General features: G+C 44.7%; 2 protein-coding genes across 3 annotated transcripts in view; both read right to left on the reverse strand.

Annotated features, from left to right (window-relative positions):
- Window positions 1-741: 741 nt before the first annotated feature.
- LOC311490808 (leucine-rich melanocyte differentiation-associated protein) lies at window positions 742-4826 on the reverse strand. Its single transcript, XM_084548518.1, has 5 exons — window positions 4688-4826; window positions 3413-3679; window positions 2568-2759; window positions 2380-2457; window positions 742-1191 (listed from the first exon to the last, which is right to left on the reverse strand). Exons 2-5 carry the CDS (start codon window positions 3574-3576, stop codon window positions 999-1001), a joined length of 627 nt encoding a protein of 208 aa, XP_084404644.1. The 5' UTR covers window positions 3577-3679; window positions 4688-4826; the 3' UTR covers window positions 742-998.
- A 1631-nt stretch (window positions 4827-6457) lies between these two features.
- Window positions 6458-23165, reverse strand: part of frem1a (Fras1 related extracellular matrix 1a) — a 28430-nt gene continuing 11722 nt past the window's right edge. Inside the window, exons 9-37 of one of the 2 annotated variants that reach the window (XM_084548496.1) lie at window positions 22474-22818; window positions 22187-22329; window positions 21912-22108; window positions 21740-21830; window positions 20948-21115; window positions 20658-20866; window positions 20053-20146; window positions 19681-19933; window positions 19086-19289; window positions 18689-18874; window positions 18421-18617; window positions 18133-18343; window positions 17783-17927; window positions 17547-17688; window positions 16376-16571; window positions 15683-15947; window positions 14401-14818; window positions 13355-13556; window positions 13138-13282; window positions 12918-13047; window positions 12739-12811; window positions 10312-10461; window positions 10017-10225; window positions 9877-9924; window positions 9611-9796; window positions 9360-9491; window positions 7955-8070; window positions 7660-7745; window positions 6458-6670 (exon numbers count right to left, since the gene is read on the reverse strand). In XM_084548496.1, coding sequence (XP_084404622.1) covers window positions 6468-6670; window positions 7660-7745; window positions 7955-8070; window positions 9360-9491; window positions 9611-9796; window positions 9877-9924; window positions 10017-10225; window positions 10312-10461; window positions 12739-12811; window positions 12918-13047; window positions 13138-13282; window positions 13355-13556; window positions 14401-14818; window positions 15683-15947; window positions 16376-16571; window positions 17547-17688; window positions 17783-17927; window positions 18133-18343; window positions 18421-18617; window positions 18689-18874; window positions 19086-19289; window positions 19681-19933; window positions 20053-20146; window positions 20658-20866; window positions 20948-21115; window positions 21740-21830; window positions 21912-22108; window positions 22187-22329; window positions 22474-22818 — 5144 coding nt within the window. In that variant the 3' untranslated portion in view covers window positions 6458-6467. Of the gene's footprint in view, window positions 6671-7659; window positions 7746-7954; window positions 8071-9359; window positions 9492-9610; window positions 9797-9876; window positions 9925-10016; window positions 10226-10311; window positions 10462-12738; window positions 12812-12917; window positions 13048-13137; window positions 13283-13354; window positions 13557-14400; window positions 14819-15682; window positions 15948-16375; window positions 16572-17546; window positions 17689-17782; window positions 17928-18132; window positions 18344-18420; window positions 18618-18688; window positions 18875-19085; window positions 19290-19680; window positions 19934-20052; window positions 20147-20657; window positions 20867-20947; window positions 21116-21739; window positions 21831-21911; window positions 22109-22186; window positions 22330-22473; window positions 22819-23165 lie in introns of those variants that run through there. The other variant, XM_084548497.1, reaches the window with a different exon arrangement.

Genomic DNA, 23165 nt, shown 5'->3' on the forward strand with positions numbered 1-23165 from the left:
AAAAACACTTTAGGAACAACTAAAAAAAACATGAAGAACAGCACAAGGTGTTGACCTGGCCTCCAAATTCACTAGATCCCAAACTGATCAAGTATCTGTAGGACGATCCACTGAGGGCCCTCCCCCACCCCTAACCCTTAGCTAATCCATAGAAAAATACCATATTTTTTTTAAACCTGGCCATACTTTCCCATCTAACAGCACGCTATTGATGGTGCTGAGGTGCTGCCTGTTTTTATACAGGCTATACATATCTGCAGCGCACAGTATGTAGCGCATGAGTTCTCTGTTCTCAGTATTCAGGTCAAGAATATAGATTTCATTACTTTCTACTGTGTATTTATTAGTGACGTCATCTGAACTGATCAAGTATCTGTGGGATGATCCTCAAAGCCCCCCCCCCCCCATTAACAACATCCTGTTGCCAGACACCACAGGACACCCTCAGAAGACCCATGTCCATTCTCTGATGAGTCACCACAAGGGAGACCTGCACAATATTAGGAAGGTGGTGGTCGTAATGTTGTGCCTGGGTATGTTCACAGCCTAACAGATCTAAAAAAAATAAATAAATCTCCCCAAAAGCGTCTAGCTGGGTTGAAATCAGGAGACTGTGACGAGCACAGCGTGTGATTCGCGTCACTTCATGCTCACTGAACCAGTCGGCGACCTCGTGCCCTTTGGATGGAGGCGTTGTCCTTTTGGAAGAGACCCCTCCAGTCGTAGGGATAAGGTTGACCGAGGAGAGAGGAAATTTTAAATTGCACCAACCAGAAAATAAAGCAGCAGACATCTAAAACAGGTCACTCTTTAATATGACTTCATATATATACTATATCACACACAAACAGAAAATGTAATGTCAGTAGAAGCAGAGTCAGAGCACACGATGCATGAGTTTGTACACACACACACATATATATTATCTGTATAATCTGTATAATGCTTCCTGTGTTGCATAGAAGTGGCACCTTTGAGGCGACATCGTACAGTAGATGCTACTGCCGTATGACGACGTTTGGCTTTTTCTGCATGTGCGTGTGTTTCCTGGATGCGTCCTCCTTCCTCTTTCTGCTGCCGCGAGCGCTCTGCTGCAGCCTGTAGGTCTTCCTGGCCTGCGCCCTCTCCTTCTCCAGGACCTCCGTGTCGTCCAGGATCTCCAGGCCCGGGATCTGGCTGATCACGTACTGCCTGGGACAACAAACAAAGCGCTTAAACAAACGAACAAACACGGGCGAGGAGCGTTCAGCGTGGCATTTGGAACATGAGCTCGGTGGAGTTGACAGCGTGCACATCAGATATTTTTCAGGAAGTTTTTTTTTTTTTTTTTTTTTAAAAAGCAGAAAAGCAAGTTCTGCAGAAAGTTGCAAAAGCAGCTGAGTTGCCAGTGTTGCAGGGTGACATGGGTTCAATAACACTGGACTCAGGTTCACTGAGGAAGTCTGACGTGGTGGTGCACCTGCCGTGGCATTGTCCACCATTAAAGAGACATCTGAAAACCTTTTATCCTCCTAAATAAACAATTAAACCATGTGCCATTGGTTTGTTTACTTGGCATAGAGTCCAAAGTGATATGCTGGATTATCAGACTGGAAGCTGAACCAACGCAACTTGACAAGTTTCAAACAGGTTCCTCTGGCTCCACAAACCACATTTTGCGTGGTTTTGCGCTAACGAGCCAGTAGGTGGCGCCATTATTCAGGTAAAAGAATCAAACGGTGCAAGGCTGGAGTTGCTGCAGAAGAGGCTTGAAGCTATAATGTGAAATATTACGCATATTTATTCTTTATGCATATAGTTGTGTAGCTATTACTGCAATGTACAGTATACACTTTACACACAATGATCAGCCACAACATTAAAACCACTGGCGGGCGATGTTCTGCCGGGAAACCTTTGGACCTGGCATTCATTGGTGTGAATGTTACTTAGACATGTAGCACCCACCTAGACCAGACCAGGCACCCCCACCCCATAGCAATGACACTCCTTGATAGCAGCAGCCATCCCCGGCAGAAAAGAAAAGCGGTTCAGGAACTACTCAAAAAACATGAAGAACAGCACAAGGTGTTGACCTGGCCTCCAAGTTCACGAGATCCCAAACTGATCAAGTATCTGTGGGATGGTCCACAGAGGCCCATCCCCTCAAAGATTGTTTGTGGGGATGTTGGTTTGGCTTTGGGGCTACTAGGTAAGGCTGTATTTCTAGCTACACCTACAGCTAATTACAATTTCTGTCAATCTTATCTCACAACATAAAGGTTGAAATCTCAAACAACATGCACATTTAAATAAATCATGTCTAAAATATCTGCTATAGCTGCTCTAAATATATACCCAATGATAAAAAAGGTGAAAAAGTAGGACGTTGATGCTCACCTGTAGTCTATATACTGTGTCAGACTTCCTCCATTGAAATAGCTAGGCGCTGCCTCATTGTTCATCATACTGAGGATCCTGCAGTTGAAGGGATGAAAGAAGCACAAAGGAGCAGGAATGAGAATCATACTGTGTACATGCACTAGCCCCAGCGCCCCTGCAGAAAAGAAGAGCAAACCTAGGCTCACTTGATGCTGGGGAACTTTCGCCGGACCTCCTCCACAAACACGGGCAGGTTGTTGATCTTGTTCTTGTTGATGCACAGCGTGGTGACGCTCGGCATGTAGGGAAACTTGACGTGGGACGTGTAGTTGTTGCAATCCAGGATCAGGGTGCTGAGCTTCTCCAGACGTCCCAGTAGAGCCGGGTTCCAATAAGGACTGAATGAAGGAGAACACACTAAAACTACTACTTCTTTTCATCCCTTTTCATCCCATCCCGTCAACCATTTTCATTCCATCACCTCAACCCTTTTTACACCTTTTCATCCCAGACCCGCTGACCCTTTTCATCCCTTCCCATGGACCCTTTTTGTCTTATCCACTCGAACATTTTTGCCCTTGTCCAATTCATCCCATACCCTCGACTACTTTCATCCCTTTTCATTCCATCACCTCAGCCCCTTTTTGTTCCTTTTCATCCCACCCCCTCAACACTTTTCATTCCATCACCTCGACCCTTTTCACACCTTTTCATCCCAAACCCTTCAACCCCTTTTCATCCCTTTTCATCCCATCCCTGCCGACCCTTTTCATCCCTTCCCATGGACCCTTTTCCCTCAACCATTTTCACAGAATGTGGTACCTTTATAGCAAGACTGACAAGGAATAATTTATCAAGTTACAATATTTGAGAAAAAGATGTAAAAACAATCGTTTAAATCTGAAATCAAAAAAATCCTGCAAATATACCTCGGCTATATCTCTTGCGAAAAAGGTACAAATTAACCTCAATTAACTGCTAATCTTTTGCCTGCATGATATTTCAACAACAGCAAGATACCATTAACTTGTCATCATTAAGTAAAGGATACTCATCCAGCAGATTGTAACTCAGGTCCAGCACCTCCAGTGTTTCTGTCTGTGTTAATATGGTCTCATAAGGGATTTCTGTCAGGCCCTGGTAGGCAAAAGAGAGCCACTGAAAACCTGAGGCGTGGCTGGGCTGACCGAGTGGCCCTGAGGTGTGATGATCCATGACCGGAAAAAATAAATAAATAAATAAATAAACCCCAGCGCTGTAATCCTCTCCACTTGTAAGGACGAAGATTAGAAGTCAGATGACTACACCATGATCAGACCTTAAACAGCGAAGCAAAGAAAAAAAAGTTAGGAGATGATTTGAGCAATTTTAACCATAGCACATTTAATTCTACAGAATTACTAGATGTCAGTCTACATTATTACAGCAAAGGTTGGGATTAATGTTTTCCTTTTCTTCCGGGACTGTAAGGGTTTCGAAGTGACTAAAAATACTGGAATACTGTGACCTTTTACTTAATGGGAAACGTTCTGAATCCCGTCATACATAAAATAGTTAATAACAAGAAAATAACACAAACCTTCACGCTAATAGTTGTTTTCACATGTTTGCCGGTTGACCAATATGTTAAGAGGGAAAGTCCCGCCGCTGTTAGCAGGCTAACCTCATCCTGATCTGATCTCACTCTCATAGGCGGTTTACACTTCTGCGTTAAGTTGACGTAGAACCTACAGGATCATCCCACGATCACCCACCGTTGAAATACTGCCACTCTATGGAAGATGGCTGATGCCACCAGAGAAAGGTCATGAAAGGTCCTCAAGATTGAAAGTCCTTGCACTTGGGAGGACTAAAGTGAAAAATAAATGCTCCCAAATTGGGAAATCGATTAAAGAATAAGCCCAGATGCACTTTTATTATGGTTTAGATTCCCTCTGTCTTAACTTTGTACAAAAAAATACTAAATTTTCATAGCCCACATGCCTGTAGAAATAGCAAACGATCCGTTTCTTTCAACACTGGTGGTTTCCTTCCTGTCTAACTGATGCTCTAAATGCTGCAAAGGACGGTTATTCCTAGTTGTGACTTTATAAACAAGGGTCCTGGAGACTCCAAGTGCAAGAGGGAACTACCAAAAAAAATGTTCTGACTACTTTGGCTAAGTCTGAAACTTTACAGGTGTACACTTGAGGCTGGGTCCAGACGGTACAACAGGAATCAACAAATATTTCAAATTCACCTGCTACTTTTAGTGAAACGCTGTCTCAGATATAAGTCTATGCCCATAACATGCACGCATATGTGTTCAGCTTTTAGCGGGACTCACCGAGCTGTTGAGGATCCGGTGTTATCTCTTCTACTGCACTCAAACCTCTGAGAACTCAAATAAAAAGCCCTCTTTCATAGCCCCGGCTGTAGATCACATGATGGGGTAATCACATTTACTGCTTAGCCCTGTGGTTCACAGGACCCACTGGCCCATATCTGAACAACCCTCTGTAGTGTTGAATTCTCCAAACGGAAGCTCGTAATCGGTGAAAGAATGTTGTTTTGCTCATCCCAGACGCCCGAATGACATTAACTCTGTAATGCGAGCTCATTCTGATGTTGTTTTTTCCCTGTTTACACGACCAATAAACATGTTTGTGAAGGGAATTAACGCAGCCAGTACCCGGTTCACCCTGCAGTTTATTCATCTTTGAATAAAGCATAATTTTTATTGTAACAGAGACTAACTAAATCAAAAAATACGTTCGGATTAGCCTCGCCTGTGCATTGTGTATCGTCCTGTTGCCTCCAGTGACTAAACAGAAACGTCCATTATTTCTTTGCCTGTGGACACAGAATCCGATCGGTACACTTTTACTATGTGGTATATTTGATTTAACATAAATTAATTGGGGAATATTTACAGCAGGGATGTCAAACATGCGGCCTGTGGGCCAAAACAGGCCCGCCAGAGGGTCCAATCTGGTCCATGGGATGAATTTGCAAAGCAAGGGGAGAAGAAGAAGGAAGAATAAGGAGGAAGGAGGACGAGAGGGAAGAGGACGAGGAGATGGAGATGGGAAGGGGGGGGATTGAGGAACAGAAGAAAAATAAGATGAAGGAGGAGGAGGAGGAGATGGTGAAGGAGGAGAGGAAGAAGACGAAAAGAAGGAGGAGGAGGAGGAGGAAGATAAAAATGAGAAAGAAGGAAGAAGAATGGAGAGGAGTAGGATGAGGAGAAGAAGGGGGAGAATGAGGAACAGAAAAAGAAGATGAAGGAGGAGGAAGACAAAAAGAAGGAGAAGGAGTAGGAAGATAAAAATGAGAAAGAGGGAAGAAAAGGAAAAGGAGGAGAAGAAGGAGGAAGTTGAAAAGGAGAAAGAATGACGAAGAAGAAGGGGAGGAGGAGGAGAAGTAGATGGGGAAGGAGGAGAAGAAAAGGGAGAAGGAGGAGGACGAAAAGAAGGAGGAGGAGAAAGGTAAAAATGAGAAAGAAGGAAGAAGAGGGAGAGAAAAGTTGAGAGAAAAAGGATGAGGAGAAGGAGATGGAGGAGGAAGATGAAAAGGAGAAAGAAGGAAGAAGAAGAAAGGGGAGGAGTGGGATGAGGAAGGAGGAATATGATAAGAAAGATGAGGAGGAAGAAGACAAAAATGAAAAAGAAGGAAGAAGAAGAAGAGGGGGAGGAGGAGGAGAAGAAGAAGGATGAGAAGAAGAACGAGAGGGAAGAAGATACAAAGGAGGAGGAAGTTATTTGCACTAAAGCAAAGGAAGAATGTGGAGTTATTTTTCTAGCTTATGATGCTGTTACGTTAGTAACCGTGAACTAAAATGAGTTTTACAGTGTAAACACAATATACATTAAAACAAAGAGTCACAACGTCGACGCATTCATTAAAACACCACAAACAACTGAGTGAACCTGCTGGATCTGTGTAACATTACTCTCAGTGATAACTTGAATAAATGCAGAGTAAACAAGGTCTCTTAGTTACTCAGTGAAGCACCAACAGCATAAAAGTTCCAGCACAGGTTCCCGCCGTCTCCTCTTGGAGCGCCGTCCGTTTTAAAATGTCCCGAGGTTCGCCCCTCCCTCCTGCAGCTCCTCTGAAAACCGAATTCAAGTCTTCACCGAGCACACGAAGCGGTGGCCCCTGCTCGTCCTGCAGTCCCTGATTTGCCACTTTGCCCTCCTCCACACCAGGACGCACTTTTTGCCTCCCTCCGTTTTGGGCCGAGGGGGGGTCTTCCTCCAGTTGGTGTAGCCGACCGGCTCGCCGCCCGCCCACTCCCAGCGCCCTCGACCCTCCCTGTCATTCAGGCCTTGTGGAATAAGAGAACGATCGAAAGATGGTTAGGCATCCTGCTAAAATGCTACACTGCAGGGGGGCGGGGGAGGGGTAATGATAACAGTATCTCAGGGCGAGAATGGGATTGCGATGCTTTTAGATCAGGGGTGTCAAACTCATTCTAGTTCGGGGGCTACATACAGCCCAATTTGATCTCAAGCTGTAACATAATATAAATAAGTGCAACTTCAGTGCATTGCTGCCATCTACTGTTTAGTTCTGGGTCAATTAAGGCTTATTTAAAGTACTGCGGGACTAGACGCCATAACCTACGTACGTAGCCTACACTGGTGCGAGACAGTCATACTTGTGTTCTCGTCAGTCTGGCTCGCTCCAAAACTATCAATTCGAAAATTGCGGCAACAAAGAAGCAGCAGGAAATACTAAAGCGGAAACACGCTACTACCAAGCTGACCAATCACAGCTCTTGCAGTCTGCGTCGCCGCTTGATAAATTTAAAGTTAAATTTCTGGGGAGGTGCACGTCAGGCTACGGCGTTAAGGTCTACGTACGGTTTGCACTGTCGCTGAAGCTACGTCGTCAAATAGAAGCCTAAACCACCTAGCAGTGTTGTGTTATGTCCACAACTCTTACTAAAACAGTGTCGACCCCTAGTGGACAAATTGAGAATAGGTCACAATGTTATTGAGAAGTTGTGTCTTTAATGTAATTTTTGCACTTTGAAAATTCATCCCACGGGCCAGATTGGACCCTTTGGTGGGCCGGTTTTGGTCCAGGGGCCGTATGTTTGACACCCCTGTTCTAGATAAATAATGCAGTTAAACTGACATTATGCTGTAAAATCCCACGAAGCAAACCGTTACGACAAGATTTAAAGTGCTATAACAAACGTAACATAATGCTTTTAAGTAAAACTAAACTGTGTGATTTTAGGTCATCTTGTGACTCAGGTTATTTCCTTGAAAACTAAAAGTGCAAGTCACAAGTGGCCTTTATACCCACCTATCCAGAATGGTTTTCTCCCACTGAAGTCCCACAGCCAGCCCATATCGACTTTAGAGAGAACACTGGCGAGGGTTCCTTTATATCTGACATCAAAAAGAAAGAAAAAAACTGTAAAGAAAAGCTTGTGTTTGCCTGACATCTAGCATATAAATGAGATTAAACCGCTTTGGTGTGTGACATCAGTTACAGGAAAGACCATGAATGCCTCATAATCTCTCTCTAAGCAAAGTTTCTTGCTGTGCACACAATCTGTGTTCGCCAAGAAAAAAAAAACACACATATTGAGTTGTACCTTTCCCTGCAGGCCCTGTTGGCTGCGCTCCACGTGACCTTGTGCTCAGTGCTGAGGACGTAACAATGGCCGCCGTGAAAGGTCCAGCCCCGAGGACACGTCTGAGCGCTCACCATCTGCGTTTCAAAGGAAGACGTTTGCGGGTGAACAGCGACTAATTTGACATGAAGATAATCACTAAATAAGGTAACGCAACGGTGACTGAGCCCACTGGTTACAAAATGTGTGTATGTGCATTATTACAAACTGGACTTTCTGCTAATGTGAGCTCTAAAAACTCACCTTCAGCTTCTTAGAGAGATCTTGCAGGAAGGTTAGTTATTACCTGACTTCTTTATGAAAACTACACTTTGTTTTTCTGCACCAGAATTCTGTGACTGTGGCATAAAACCACACTTACAATTCATTACCAACAGTAACTACAGGTGTTAAGGCTCATTTAATTCACTGCGGGACATAGATTCCGTAACCTACGTAGCTACGGCATCAAATTGACCAGCCATTGTCATTTAAAGAAAGTGCTTTGCATGTTCATGAGCAAAATAAGATTCCTTCTCCATCCTTATGGAGTTAGTTCTTTTCCTAGATCCACTAAGTTTCATCAATATGTGTTTGTCATGGATTTTTAAGGTGAGGTGAAAACTGCATTTAATTAAACAAAAGGAAACACAAAGCGCTGCTGAGACGGCAGGTGAACCAAAAACAAAAATCAAAACTTTCAAAAAGACAAAAACGTAACATGACAAGACTAGAGACTGTAAACACTGGGAACGCAGAGAAACAGAAAACAGTATGACGCGACAGAGGACAAAGGGAAAAGCAGGACTATATGTATACACAGACACACACAAGGTCAGAGGAGACACAGGTGAAAACAATCAGGGCGGGGCAGACAATTACAAAGGCGGGAAATCACAGGTGACGAGAAACAGGTGAAACCAATAAAGACGGGGAAGACAATCAAAAAAGGCGGGAAGATACAGGAAGGGACACAAGACAGGAAACCAAGAACTTAACAAAATAAAACATGAAACTGAAAAACATGAAGGAAACTCAACATATGAACAGAGGAAACAAAAAAACAGAACCATGACAGTGTTAACACATTTGATTATCCATGAGGAGAATGTGGACTTGCGTCGCTATGCAGACGACACCCAGTTCTATATAGTTGTTGATGCTGACGATCTGAACCCTTGAAAACTATAACTCTGCTTTAAAATGAACTTTACAGATGTAAATTAGTTTTGTAACAAGCGCACAGTCTTCTCAGGCACAACAAACCAAGCTAAAATTGCATTCTGTCACATGGAAACATTGCCGGCTTTTTAATCGTCTCCCACAGAAAGTGATTGCACTCTCTTCTCACAGGTATGGGTTCCCCTCATTGCGGAAGCTGCAATACCTGATCTGTTGCCGCCCAAGGTTTCCAGGAGACGCCGTTGCAGTGATAGAGCTGATTGGTGGTTTGGTTGAAGTGAAGGAGGCCCATCAGTTCTGGAACACAGGGCTTAGGGGTGGAGTCATCCGGTGTAGCCTGGGGGACGGCAAAGACTGTCACTTGCTACTGGCTGGCAAAGATAAAACCAAGCAACCACCTTTCCCCAGGAGGATTTTGAACGAAATGCCAAACTGGTGAAAGTTTTTTATACTTACGTGTCCTTTCGTCGGTCCAGTTTTTGGAGGCCTTGTGTGCTTTCTTGGAGGATCCAGTCTGGGCTTAGTTTCCGTCGCCGACGTCTGCAGCGTCGCCCCCCTGCTGACCACCTGGATGTTTGCCTTTCTGCCCTTTCTGGAGGGGGAGGTCTCATCTTCTACTTGCATTTGCATAATGCCGTGATACTGGAGTTGAAGAGACGGTTAGGAGTTAAGACTTTTTTGGACTCAGAAATTTCATTACATTGGCATCGGCTGCTACTTACGGTGTAAACTATGTCCGTCCCGTTGTGGAAAACTGATGACGGTGCGATCTGAAATGCAAAAATTGGAAAGGCAATGGTGCAAAGAAGAAAAAAACGGAAGAGACTAAGCGTGAAATCAAATGCATCGGAGACACACTCACTGATTTTGGATTGCCCACGACTCTGAGTTTCTTTTTTGGGAGGCTTGAACCCGGCCCGGGGAGGCCGTCTCCACGGGCCCAGATGACGGATTCTGTGCCGAGGGGAAGTTTCTCCAGCTGGATGGAGCCGTGTTGGGGGTACGTGTCGGACCGGATCTCCTTTCCTCCGAGAACAGGAGCGCTCTGATCCTGGTTTAACCTGCACTGACCTGTGGCATGTTTGAGTTTTTTAATCAGCAAATGCCATCTTGTGGCAAAAACACATTACTACATTTATTTTTTATTTTTTTGTTACCTCTTCCCGAGTCCCTGATGGTGAGTCGAGCCTTGCTGATGCCGTCAATTACGGCGCCTACCGGTGAGACCAGCAGCACTTCAAACGTCTCCTCGGCCTCCTCCAGTTGATCTTGGATGATCTCAGTTTGCCAGCTCCGCTTCGACACTCCTGTGTGGACGGTTATGATGCACTGCATTTACAATTTTAAACACACATTTGTGTAATTTTGCATCCCCATTCTGCTTTTTTTTTACTCTTATTTGCAATAGGGCAATTGTTTGATTAGTGTTATCATCTCAAACTTGACAGAGCACTTCCTAAAATACAGAAGATATAATGCTATTAATGTATTAAATTCTGCTGAAGCCTAAATTTCTTAAGAGATTGTGCAATAACTGCCGAATGTAGATGTCTGTGTGTGTGCGTTAGCTTATATTTCATATTATATTTCATTGTCTTTTATCATATTTTATTGCGTTTAACCTTTGCTCTGTATGGACTGCAATTTTAGAATGACAAAAAAATATATTCTATTCAATTGTAATACAACTGTTCAACTGCTAAGTAGCACAAACTGGCCGAAAAGTTGAGCACGGACCCTATCCCAGGTGTCATTGGGCGATAGGCGGAGTACACCCTGGACAGGTCTCCAGTCTATCACAGGACTAGAATCACCTATTAACCAATGTCTTTGGACGGTGGGATGTATGGAATGAATTTACTATCATAATGCAAGAGCATTTTAAATTGATTCGAGGGCAGGATTTATCGATTTCATTCTCAGATTTTGTGATATTATCTCTCAAAACTCTGCTCTCGCTCTCAAATTTGCTCTGCGCTCTCAAATTTGCTCTGCGCGTGCTCAAACTGTGTCCACACACTCGGTTACGATGCTGCTCGCGCAGATTTCCTGCGCTCACTCTCCAGCTCTCTCTCTTGCTCTCACGGAACATGTGCGCTCACGAAACTCTGCTCTGCTCGCGGATCTTTGGTGTATCAACGCTGTCAACCAATAGAAGGCCGGCTGGTAGTGACCAATCAGATGATCCCTGTTTGTATACGGTGCGTTGGCTGTTTTTCAAAGAGCGTCGCATACGGGCGGGCACTCTTTCAACAGGTTTCATTCACTCCCTACCCCCGGGGCAGTAATAAATGTGATTTCTTTTATTTGTTGGACCACTGTTCGAATAAAATATCATTCAACACATACAAGAGCGTCCGAGCTTCTCATTAAAATGGCTATATTGTATAATAATAGCCGCATCGAACACTGTTCTTTGCGGTGTGCTGGTGCAGAAAACAATGTCACCATCCTGAAGCTAGCGGGACGGACAAAATGGATCGGCGGCAAAGCCAAAGTGCTCAGGCAAGTTATTTTTAAATTCATTTTGATGAAAACTGTAAACAGTTTATTTGATCATATATCCTCATCACTTCCTGATGAGGATATAGCATCCACTTAACATAGTTTGTAAGTATAAGTCACTGGCTAAGTCATTAATAAGCATGATGTTTGGGTTATCTAAATATATTTCGTATGGTGTCCATGCATGTTTAATACCAGGTATATGAGCAAATAAACTGTTTACAGTTTTCATCAAAATGAATTTAAAAATAACTTGCCTGAGCACTTTGGCTTTGCCGCCGATCCATTTTGTCCGTCCCGCTAGCTTCAGGATGGTGACATTGTTTTCTGCACCAGCACACCGCAAAGAACAGTGTTCGATGCGGCTATTATTATACAATATAGCCATTTTAATGAGAAGCTCGGACGCTCTTGTATGTGTTGAATGATAGTTTATTCGAACAGTGGTCCAACAAATAAAAGAAATCACATTTATTACTGCCCCGGGGGTAGGGAGTGGATAAAACCTGTTGAAAGAGTGCCCGCCCGTATGCGACGCTCTTTGAAAAACAGCCAACGCACCGTATACAAACAGGGATCATCTGATTGGTCACTACCAGCCGGCCTTCTATTGGTTGACAGCGTTGATACACCAAAGATCCGCGAGCAGAGCAGAGTTTCGTGAGCGCACATGTTCCGTGAGAGCAAGAGAGAGAGCTGGAGAGTGAGCGCAGGAAATCTGCGCGAGCAGCATCGTAACCGAGTGTGTGGACACAGTTTGAGCACGCGCAGAGCAAATTTGAGAGCGCAGAGCAAATTTGAGAGCGAGAGCAGAGTTTTGAGAGATAATATCACAAAATCTGAGAATGAAATCGATAAATCCTGCCCTCGAATCAATTTAAAATGCTCTTGCATTATGATAGTAAATTCATTCCATAGGATGAAGTACCCGGAGAGAACCCATGGAGACACAATGAGAACATGCAAACTCCACACAGGAAGGCCCCAGTCAGCCTGGATTAGGACCAAGAACCTTCTTGCTGTGAGGCGTCAGTGCTAACCAGCATTATGCCAGCTCTCCTCTAATAATAAGAACCTACCTGGGTCAAACTGAATGAGCGAAGAAGGGTTTACGATGAAATCTTTCCCAGCGGCTGCAGTCACCTCCTTTACCTGCGCAGAAACACATTTGGAAACCAGTTTGATGAAGCAAACTCCTCAGCAGTCCACAGTCTGTACAGTGTGGAGCTTTTTTGGAAATACTCATCGCAGCATTGACCTTGACGGTGATATACGACGACTCCGCTAAGTTCCCCTTTCGGATAACGTCCAGCGCGATAGCTCCCTGCTCCTCGCATACAGAGTACTCGGCCTGAGACAGCTCCACACTGGACCACCTGAACTCAAGTCTGCAAAGACAAGGTCAAGCATGGGGACGACTAAGCCATTTGTTCCATTGGTCAATTAAAACAAAATGTGTGTTACTGCTTTTTCCTCACATGTGAGAGGGCCCCGTGTTGCCCAGAGAATCGGACACCTTGAACTCCAGGCTGTCTGAGAGAGTCTCCTTGTCCGGGTTGATGATGTAGACGATGGTTCTTTTGTTCAGCTCCACCTGAGAGAAGCGCTGTGGCACAAAACTACCTGCAAAGAGCAAAGGTGAAAGTTAAACTGAAAAACTGAAGCAAAGACGGAAACAAAACTCTTCCTCCCCACCTGTGGTAATGTTCTCCAGGTAACCAAAATACGGTGGACGAGCGACGCAAAACATCAGTTCTTCTTCTCTGCTGTCGCTGTCCCGGGCCTTCAGCTCTCGAGAAGACAGAAAAATCCCAAACCGGCCGTCGGCCAAGAGCTCGGCCTTCCAGAGTGGGAGCAGCTTCACAACCTCCGGAGGCGACTTATCCAAAGGCTTGATCTGAAATTATACACGGCTTGGTGAAGTCAGCGTCACATTAAAGAAGATGGTTTCCTCATGTACAGACTAAACTACTGTGACCAAGAAAGTCTGAGTAAGAAGCTCACATCTGAGGTTGGAAAAATAAAGCATCCCCAGCTGCATCCCTTCTTATTTTTTCCACCCACATTATCTATTTAACATTTTATTTAAAAGTTTAATTGATTTTGTGAAACAGCCATAACATTATGACCACTCACAGGCAGATATGTTCGAGAATATGGGAAGAGTTTGTGTGGGAAAAGTGGGAAAAATGCAACAAATATGGCGACCAACGTCTGGCTGCACCAAAAAAAAAAATATATATATATTCCAGCACAACTAGTAGAGCTGTTTTAAAATGAACAAAGGAGGCATGGCTTTACGTGGGCTATTGGCGCGTATGGATAACGCGTCTGACTACGGATCAGAAGATTCTAGGATCGACTCCTGGCTAGCTCGGTTTAATTTTACTATTTTTTTTTTCCATGAAATATGTAAAATATATGTCAATTTGTTTGTCAAGATGTCAGATTTAAATGTTATGATGTTGTTTGAGTGACAAGAGGAAACAGCTTTCGTTTTATGGAAACATTAGAAACCAAGAGAAAACTAACTAACTTGTGATCTCAGAGTAACATCATTAAAAAAAGTGAGAACTGCTGCTTTCTGTGGTATAATTTAGCAACATAAATTCACTTTAAATAATAATGTGAATAAAACAATACTATTTGAACATTGAAAAATCTTGTTAAATCAGCTTCCTGCAGAGAAGAAGCAGGTGAATGACGATGATTTACTCTTGTACATCCCCTTTATCGCCTACCTGAATAGTAAAGAACACAGGCTCCGTGTGCAAACGCCCATCCAACAGGAACCCTCGATTGGTACTGTCAGAGGCCGTAAAGGCGAATCGGTCGATCTGTGATGGCCCCCCGTCGTGTTTGTACGCCACTACCAGCTCCTTCAAATCTCTCTGGGTGAAGTTCGAACCGGTGGTCAGCGCTGTGCCGGCTACGACCAGTTTGCCGTACTGAGGAGGCTGCAGGAGGACAAAGGTCAGGGCACCCGGTGGAGTGTCAGGGTCGGACATGGACAGGCAGTCGGGGCCCAGGATCATGGAAGAGCCTTGGGGGACAGTGAGGCCCTTGTTGGAGGACAGAGACGGCAGGACGCGATCCACCATTTCCACCCCGATCTCAAAACTCCCATTTCTGCTCGTTTTGCCGTTACTCACAACAAACCTGCCGAAATATACAACAGACTGGGTATTAGGCTGATGTTATCAATGTGAATATGTAGAAAGAAGAGTATTGTTTAAATTGCAACTGAAATTGAATGGATCATATTGTTATTGGAGAAAATCAATCTTGACCAACAGTTAAAGGGGAACTACTGTTTTTTACAACCTTACTTCTGGCATAAAATACGGTAGTTTACTCACCCATATAACTTTTGTGTAATTTGTATTCCTTAGGGAGATATTTACATCCGCGTATAACCATATAGCGGAAGTGACTGGGGCACCGAAACGCAGCCTCTAAATAACGCATTATCTGCCGCGAAACTCTTTCATTTCACCAATATTTTGTTATTGTATGCTAGTGCTATTCCCCACTAAGTCCGGAGTTAGCTGTTATCATCATAATATCTTCTGACCTGGACGATGTCATCTCTGAGCGCCGCGCGCACCTGCCGGCTTGTTTACCTGTAATTTACTACTGCTATTTTTTTTGCAACATTTGTGATTGTTTTTTTGCAACCATTTTTTTGGTTGTGGACGGACCATTGCAGTAGCAAATTACAGGTAAACAAGCTGAAATATTGGCGAAATAAACGAGTTTCGCGGCAGATAATGCGTTATTTAGAGGCTGCATTTCGGTGCCCCAGTCACTTCCACTATATGGATATACGCTGCTCTAATTATCTCCCGAAGGAATACAAATTACACAAAAGTTATATGGGTGAGTAAACGACCGTATTTTATGCCAGAAATAAGGTCCAGGTTGTAAAAAACAGTAGCTCCCCTTTAAGGTTCACTTAAGGTACTGCGGGACTAGACCCTGTAATCTACAAAAAAGCAAGACGGTCTTCATCTCAGGACTCACTGAAAGGTTTCCGTGGGCACGCTGGCTTGGTTGTCGTGAACGTAAGCGACGAGGTTCGCCGCTATGTCCATCTGGCTGAAGGTGGAGATGACCAGCCCGGGATGCTTGATGTACTCGATGTGTCCGTGGGCCGGTGGGTGGGTGACGACATACAGAAGCTCCTCCGGCTTGTCGGTGCCGTCCGTGGCCAGGAGCACGTCCGTGGTGAGAACCACGCGGTCGCCTCGGCTGACGTTCACAGGTTTCACAAAAATGGCAATGTTCCCTGAAAGCACAATTAAATAATTAAATATTATGTTACATTTAGGATTAGGCGAGTATACACTGATTAACCAAAACATTATGACATGCCCTGCCCTATCGGTCCATTTATGCCACCACGTCAACTTTCAAGACAATGACTCTACAAGGACTATGAAGGTTCCCTGTAGCATCTGGCACCGAAACCTTAGCAGCAGCTCCTTTAAGTGCTGGAAGATGCAGTTTGGGTCGTCCCCTAATTCAGGGTAGACTGTTTGCCTACCCTCTAATTGCCCAGATCTTGGCACCATTACATATAATCAATGACATTCCCTTTATCTGAGTGGTCACAATGCTTTGACTCCGAAACACTGAGCTGAAGAAAGAAACTTGCAGTCATGTAGACACTTTCATCCAAACCAAAGTCCAAAAATTGAGGATTTGATCCACTACCTTTTTCTAGATCTTTGACAGAGATCTGGAAGTGCTGCGGAGGTGACTGATTCTTTCCGTCAAGCAAGTGGAAGACGAAGAAATCCTGCGTTTTAGCCGCGTGGACGCCGGTGTGTGTGTAGCGTAGAAGGTTCATGTCCACCATCTCCTGGGTGCAGTTTCTCCCGGCTGTCAGAGTCACCCAGTCGCGACTTTCCTGGGACGGGATTGGTTAAGAGTTAGGGGCACAGTGCAAGGCCAGTGCTCACAGTGACAGCTTAAGAAGCAAAAGATATATGAGAGACGGTCCTTTAAGCAGTTTCAATTCACACAGTTTCCAGCGGGTTACATTCACCAGTTTAACACGGGAATTTGCAACAACTCTGAAGTCTGGATAGTTATGCAAAAGACACACCTTAAACTCATAGTAGAAAATAAATAACAACGTAATTATTATAGCAACAAATGAAGAGAACGGAGAAGATTTAACTGTGTTTAGGCAGGAAAAACAACTAGGTAAGGTTTAGGGAAAGACTATGTTTTCGGTTAAATACATACTTCATTAGGGATTAAGGAACTTTAAGGTAATAAAAACCTTTGACACATTGTCAGATACTCCGTAACAATGCAGCATCATTACCATTACTGAAATATCAGGCATGTACTGCACGTTATAAGAGTGTAATAACCTTCCAGGAGGTGAGGCACAGGTAAAATTACCGTAACAACACCATATTGGCAGTCTTAGCTTTCTGAAACAATTTTTCTGATGGCGTAAACGGTGATGTAATTACGGTAATCCAAAATGCGCTGCCGGGGACACATTTGGTTTTAAATGGGTTAAAGTTGGGCTTAGGGGTTAGCAAAAAACTAAACAAAACAAAAGCTAACTATCAGTTTGAAAGAAGTCCTATGCTGTGTTGACCCATCCATCCACCCCAATGCCATCAGGGTTGCTCCTTTGCTCCTGCCATAATCATTACAGCCACTAGAGGGTGCTGTTACTTGACTATTTGACACAGGTAGTTTTGGGGCATGCTGACATAAATGAATGAAAATATTCTGGATAAGGTGTCAGAAAACTGTAAACAATACATACGACATTTCATTGGATTCTGTATTTCCCTATTTAACGCAGATAAACTAAGAGGGGATATACTGCGATACCAAGACTTTATGGCACCGCACAAACCTTAAGCTGAAGAAGCCCCTGGGTCGGGACACTCTCAAATATATACATGAGATCTGAAGAGGGGCTGTCGTTGTCCTCTGCAAATAGCGTAACGCTGGATATAAGCCTGGTTTCCCCCGGCTCCACTTCCAGTCCAACGTTCCTGGAGGCCACACACAATTGACCCAAGGTTTACTTTTTCATTTCTTTTCCAGATCATGTGATGACTTAACAAGAAACAGAGATGTTCATCTGACCTGACGACACGAGGCTCCTCGTCATTGACTGGCACCACCTTGACCATCACCCGTCTGTGGACCTGGTGCCTGCCATCAGTCAACTTGATGGCGAAACTGTCCTCCGTGCTCTCGGAGTCATCGTGCACGTACATCAGATCCATACCTGTGGGAGAAGGATGATAGCAGTTTATTTGAAGATGTAGTAGTGGGCACAACCCATTAAAAAAATGATTTTACAAGCTGGGTCTCGTTTTGTAGCTTGGCCAATATTGCTATATTAAGGATATATTTGACCGGTGGATTTATTTAAAAAGCATGTGAATATAACCAATCACGTTACTGCTTTAATACTGACATGTGAAAAGTACCATTTGTGAGATCCGTCATGGTGAAGTCGACCACAGGGGACTCAGGAACGGCTTCTCGTCTCTTGCCGACTGGTATCCCACCACCGTGGTTGACGATGCTGCCGTGCTGAGGAGGTCTCACAACGCTGAAAATCAGGCTGTTCTTGGGGACGTCCAGGTCTACCGCGTGCAGCACCGACAGGTCCAGCTGCTTCATGGCCCCTTCTCGTACCTCATCACACAGGGAAGCGAGAGAACGTATGACCGCGTGCTTTGCGCAAAGTCCGAGGGGATTGTGGCGAGACTTACTGTGAAGTTGCGAGCCACAAACTCCGGGACCTCGTCGTTGGTCGGGTTAATGATGATGTAGAAGGGGACGTGGGCAGAGCTGTGTTTGCCGTCTGACACGCAGAGCATGAACTGGTCCGCTGTGGGCTCCATCCTTTGGTGTCTGGACTGGACGTAGTTGATGTGACCCTCAATGATGTCGTTGTACGAAAAAGAAGCTGCAGAAAACACATTACTTTTTTATTGGTGGCTTAATGTACAATACAATAATGCATATGATGGCGTATACCTATGCTGATGCCTGTGTTGCTTTTCTCAAAGCCAGGACTGGGAAGGACATTTTCAATGTAGCCAAACTGGGGTGGAGAAACCAGATTGACCACCAGTTCATCCAGGACTGTGTCTACGTCAGAGGCTTTCAGATGAGACACAGTAATTGGGGCAGTCCCACCTTCATCCACCATAAAGATGTCCCCTGCACACAAGAATAGGATAAATCATGTTTAAAAATGATGCCTTATAATCCCTTTAAATTGTCAGTTTATTGGATACCGTGGCATCTTGTTCTTTTCTTGAGACTCTTCTTGGCTTCTTTCGAAAAGTGTCAGCGCTCCATGGAAGAGGACCTGCTCCCTGTGCGCGTTAGTTATTGTCCTGAAAAGGTGGTTGATTTAGTAATGGCCCACCTGTAGCTAGTGAGGGGGGTTGGCTGTCGACAGGAAACACTGTGATCTGGAGGTCGTACACGGGCAGACTGTCTCGTACCGGAGACGTGCCTCTGGTCCTGATGGGATTCCCTGCACCGCAGCATAAAGCCGAGGTCTCTGTGTCCCCATCGGAAATGACAAAGGTGACGGTGTCGTGGCGAGGGGACAGTCCAATCTCTAGTCCTAGGAAAACAATCACAAGAAGCGTTTTTAAAGCATGCATGAAAAAGCACAGCTTGAAAACAAACAGAAACAACTACACCGGCCCAAAGCCCCACCCCCCACTAACAACATCCTGTTGCCAGACACCACAAGGTGTTGACCTGGCCTCCAAATTCACTAGATCCCAAACTGATCAAGTATCTGTGGGATGATCCACAGAGGCCTCCCCTCAAACTCCCCCCACTAACAACATCCTGTTGCCAGACACCAGAGGACGCCCTCAGAAGGCCCATGTCCATTCTCTAATGCTTTGATTCACGACAATCCATGATTGTGAGCAACTTGTGCAGCAACCACAGCTTCTTGGAGTCTGGTTGTCACCATGAGGTCAATACACCACCATTATATCTACCTGTGTGTTTGTAGGTGATGATCCCTGCGGTGATGTCTGCCTGAACGAAGCGATCAACCACAACACCGTTTCGCAGCACCACGCCATGATACGGCTGCCGGGCAATCAAGAAGGCCAGGCTGCTGTTGTCGCTGTCTGCATCAGTAGCGTAGATGTACTCTGCTGTGATGACTATTTCCTGTCCCTCTGCACAGCTGAGGACTGGTTTCAGACCAGCTACCACCACTGGGACTTCATCGTTGATAGGCGTTACCTGGAAATAAGCAGCGAATCAGTTTATTTTTATGCTTTACGTCACGCTCATTACTGTCTTTTGCTGCCGGATATTCACAGTTTGCACTGTAATAGGTTTTCTCAAATGACAGCGATTACCTTCACGTGCAGGATAAAATGGACGGCATTGGTGCCATCGGTTGCAGTGAATTCAATGTGGTCCTCTGTAGTTTCTGAGCTGTCGTGATTGTACCTGTATGAACAAATAAACTTATAAAAGTGGTGACAAAATTTGTTCAGCAAAATAAGGCTACAACGCTTTCGTAAGGGGAGAACAAAACACTCCAGAAGGTACAAAACAATAATCTCATCACTGTTGAGTTAAGAGAAGTATCTGTTTTGATTTGTTGGATCATTTATTGATTTTTTTAAAATCTGGAGTACCTCAAGGAATTGTTCTTGGTCCCGTTTAATTTTCTGTTACAGCCTTTTAATATATAATTTTAATTCTCATCACTTTTATTGTCGGTTGTTATGATCTCTGAAGGGTGTACCAGACTTTTATTAAATGAAATGAAGATAAAACAGACGTCCCAGAGAGCGGGACAGAATTATTGCAGCCTTATTGCAGTTTAACTGCATTGTATACACATTAAGACACTACAAAATACAAACATAATTCGCATTAGAAGTCAGTTATTTTGCCAGTTCAACCCTTCAAATCCCTTGTGACGTGAGGAAAGGACTGATGTTGGATGTCTGACCTAACTTTAAGGCTTTTCAGGTCTTGCAGGGTAAAGGTCTGGCCTGGTTTTAGATGTAGCCCGCCCAGCTGCAGAGCCCCGTGCTGTGGTTCGCCCTGAAGCTCCACCCAAATGGCCACTTCCACGGAATCTACATCCGACACCAGTAAGTGTTCGGGGCCGAGCCAGCACTCCCCTCCTTCGTCTACAGCCAGTGGGTTGGTGATAACCTGAAACAGAATGCACCCACACTTTTTCTACATATCCACTATTAAGAAACGAGATAAAAGTGAGACTGTTTTTATTTGTACCTGTGGCGGCTGGTTGTCCACCGGCACTACAGTGATGTTAAAGCAGATCCCGGTGATCGTTTTGCCCAGGTGGTTGGTAACAGAGAGAACAAACTGGATATGCTGGGGGTAAGGGCCGATGTCCATGTTTGGAGGCATGTAAGCCACTTTCATGAAGTTCACGGCATGCTGAAAACAGAAGACGACCTTTATTGTCCTTGCACGCAGTACAATCGGAACTAAAGTCATGTCCCCTGTGGTTTTATGCAAGAACAAAGAAGCCAGTATAAAAACAGCAATCAGGCATAACATTCCTGATGTTGTGTAGGTCTCCCTTATGTCTCCAAAACAGTTGTGACTCATCAGAGAATGGACATGGACCTTCTGAGGGTGTGCTGTGGTGTCTGGTAACAGAATCTTGTTAGTAGGGGGGCCTTTGAGGGGATGGGCCTCTATGGATCATCCCACAGATACTTGATCAGTTTGGGATGTAGTGAATTTGGAGGCCAGGTCAACACCTTCTTCATGTTTTTTTTTTAGTTGTTTTTAAAGTGTTCCTGCTGGGGATGACTGCTGCCATCAAGGAGTGTCAGTGCTATGGGGAGGGGGTGCCTGATCTGGTCTAGGTGGGTGCTACATGTAACATCCACACCAATGAATGCCAAGTTCAAAAGTTTCCCAGCAGAACATTGAACTGTCACAAGATGGTCAATGTTATTTACTTCTTCTGTCAGTGGTCATAATGTTGTGGCTGATCAGTTTATACTACATTAATAACTAAGAAATAAAAAACATTAATTAAAAAATGTTTACCTGCGTGAAGAGCCTCAACACTGGTGCATTGGAGTCCTTGGTGAATTTAGGTATGCTGTCGACAAGGAACAACCTCCCTGCATCTGGACTCCTGTTCATTGGAAAAAAACAAGGCGTAGGTCAAACTGAAGGTTTTACCGCAGCGTGATCTTCGAAGGCGAGGGTGTATAACCTGTGAGGGCCGGTGTAGAAAGGTGGAGTGGTGACGGTGTATGTCAGCTCACTGTCCGGCGACTCCTGGTCCACAAAGTGAAGATGCTGCCGCGTTATATGAACCACTTCTGTTTCTTTGATCACGAGACATCGACTGGAACCGGGAACCTCCTTAGGTGGTTGGTCTGGAACGGGTTCTATGTGCACCATCACCACCTGAAGACACCATTACGTTGCCTGAGATACTGTATCAAGCACAAAAATGTATTTCAGAGATTGGTTACTACTACCCACTTGAGGCTCTGACAGGTTGGGGGGTTCATGGAAATCCGATAGCACCACCTCAAAGGAATCATCGAACACCTCGTTCCCAAGGTGTCTATAGAAGATGATGGACTGAGACAGGTCCTTCTGCAGAAAGTGGCTGACAGGATAACCTGGTTTAAGACCAACAAATGGATAAAATGTAAACAGATGCAAGGTATGACGAGATAACCGACTGTTCTAGGTGTAATATCATAGAGAGTTTTACTGAAAGGATTGAAGTTCGGGTTCCAGTGCTGCAACCAACCACTACTGACCTGTGAGCCCTGGCCCTGGGATCTTCATGACCTCTCCTGCCTGTGGGGGGCGGGTAATGTTAAAAAGGATGTAGTCGTCACTGGAGTCCATGTCAGAGGCCTGAAGAGTGGAACCTCTCAGCAGAGCCATGTGGCCCTCGGAGACCTCCAGCAGCATGTTGGTGATGAGGAAAGGAGGGCTGTCGTCCTTAGGGAGGATCTTGATGGGGAACTTGTGTCGAGTCTGATGGCGGCCATCGGCGATGCGAAAGATGATGAAGTCTTTGGTGGAGTCGCTGTCGTCATGGTGGTAGCGAACAACGCCCTCTTTGATGTCTTTGACTGTGAACATGAATCCCTTTCCACCTGAAGTTGCCATCAAACAAAAAAAAAAGTTTTTTAAATTGTTATTTTTATTGTATACAATAAGATAATTTGTCACAGTGCTAACCACCTCACAGCAAGAAGGTTCTGGGTTCTAATCCCCGACTGGGGCCTTTCTATGTGGAGTTTGCATGTTCTCCCTGTGTTTGCGTGGGTTCTCTCCGGGTACTCCGGCTTCCTCCCACCATCCAAAGACATGCTCGTTAGGTTCATTGGTGATTCTAAATTGGCCGTAGGTGTGAGTGTGAATGGTTGACTGTGTTAGCCCTGCAATAGAATGGTGACCTGTACAGGGTGTACCCCGCCTCTCGCCCAACGACAGCTGAGAC

The sequence above is a fragment of the Chelon labrosus genome (assembly GCF_963514085.1).
Source record: "Chelon labrosus genome assembly, chromosome: 1".
Classification (NCBI taxonomy): Eukaryota; Metazoa; Chordata; class Actinopteri; order Mugiliformes; family Mugilidae; genus Chelon; species Chelon labrosus.

Excerpts from the sequence above, each read along its gene's own strand:
- LOC311490808 (XM_084548518.1), bottom strand. The coding sequence starts at position 3,576 with ATGGATCATCACACCTCAGGGCCACTCGGTCAGCCCAGCCACGCCTCA. Across the intron at positions 2,458-2,567 it reads CGAAAGTTCCCCAGCATCAA|GATCCTCAGTATGATGAACA; the intron begins GTGAGCCTAGGT and ends CTTCAACTGCAG. Across the intron at positions 1,192-2,379 it reads ACACAGTATATAGACTACAG|GCAGTACGTGATCAGCCAGA; the intron begins GTGAGCATCAAC and ends TTGTTGTCCCAG.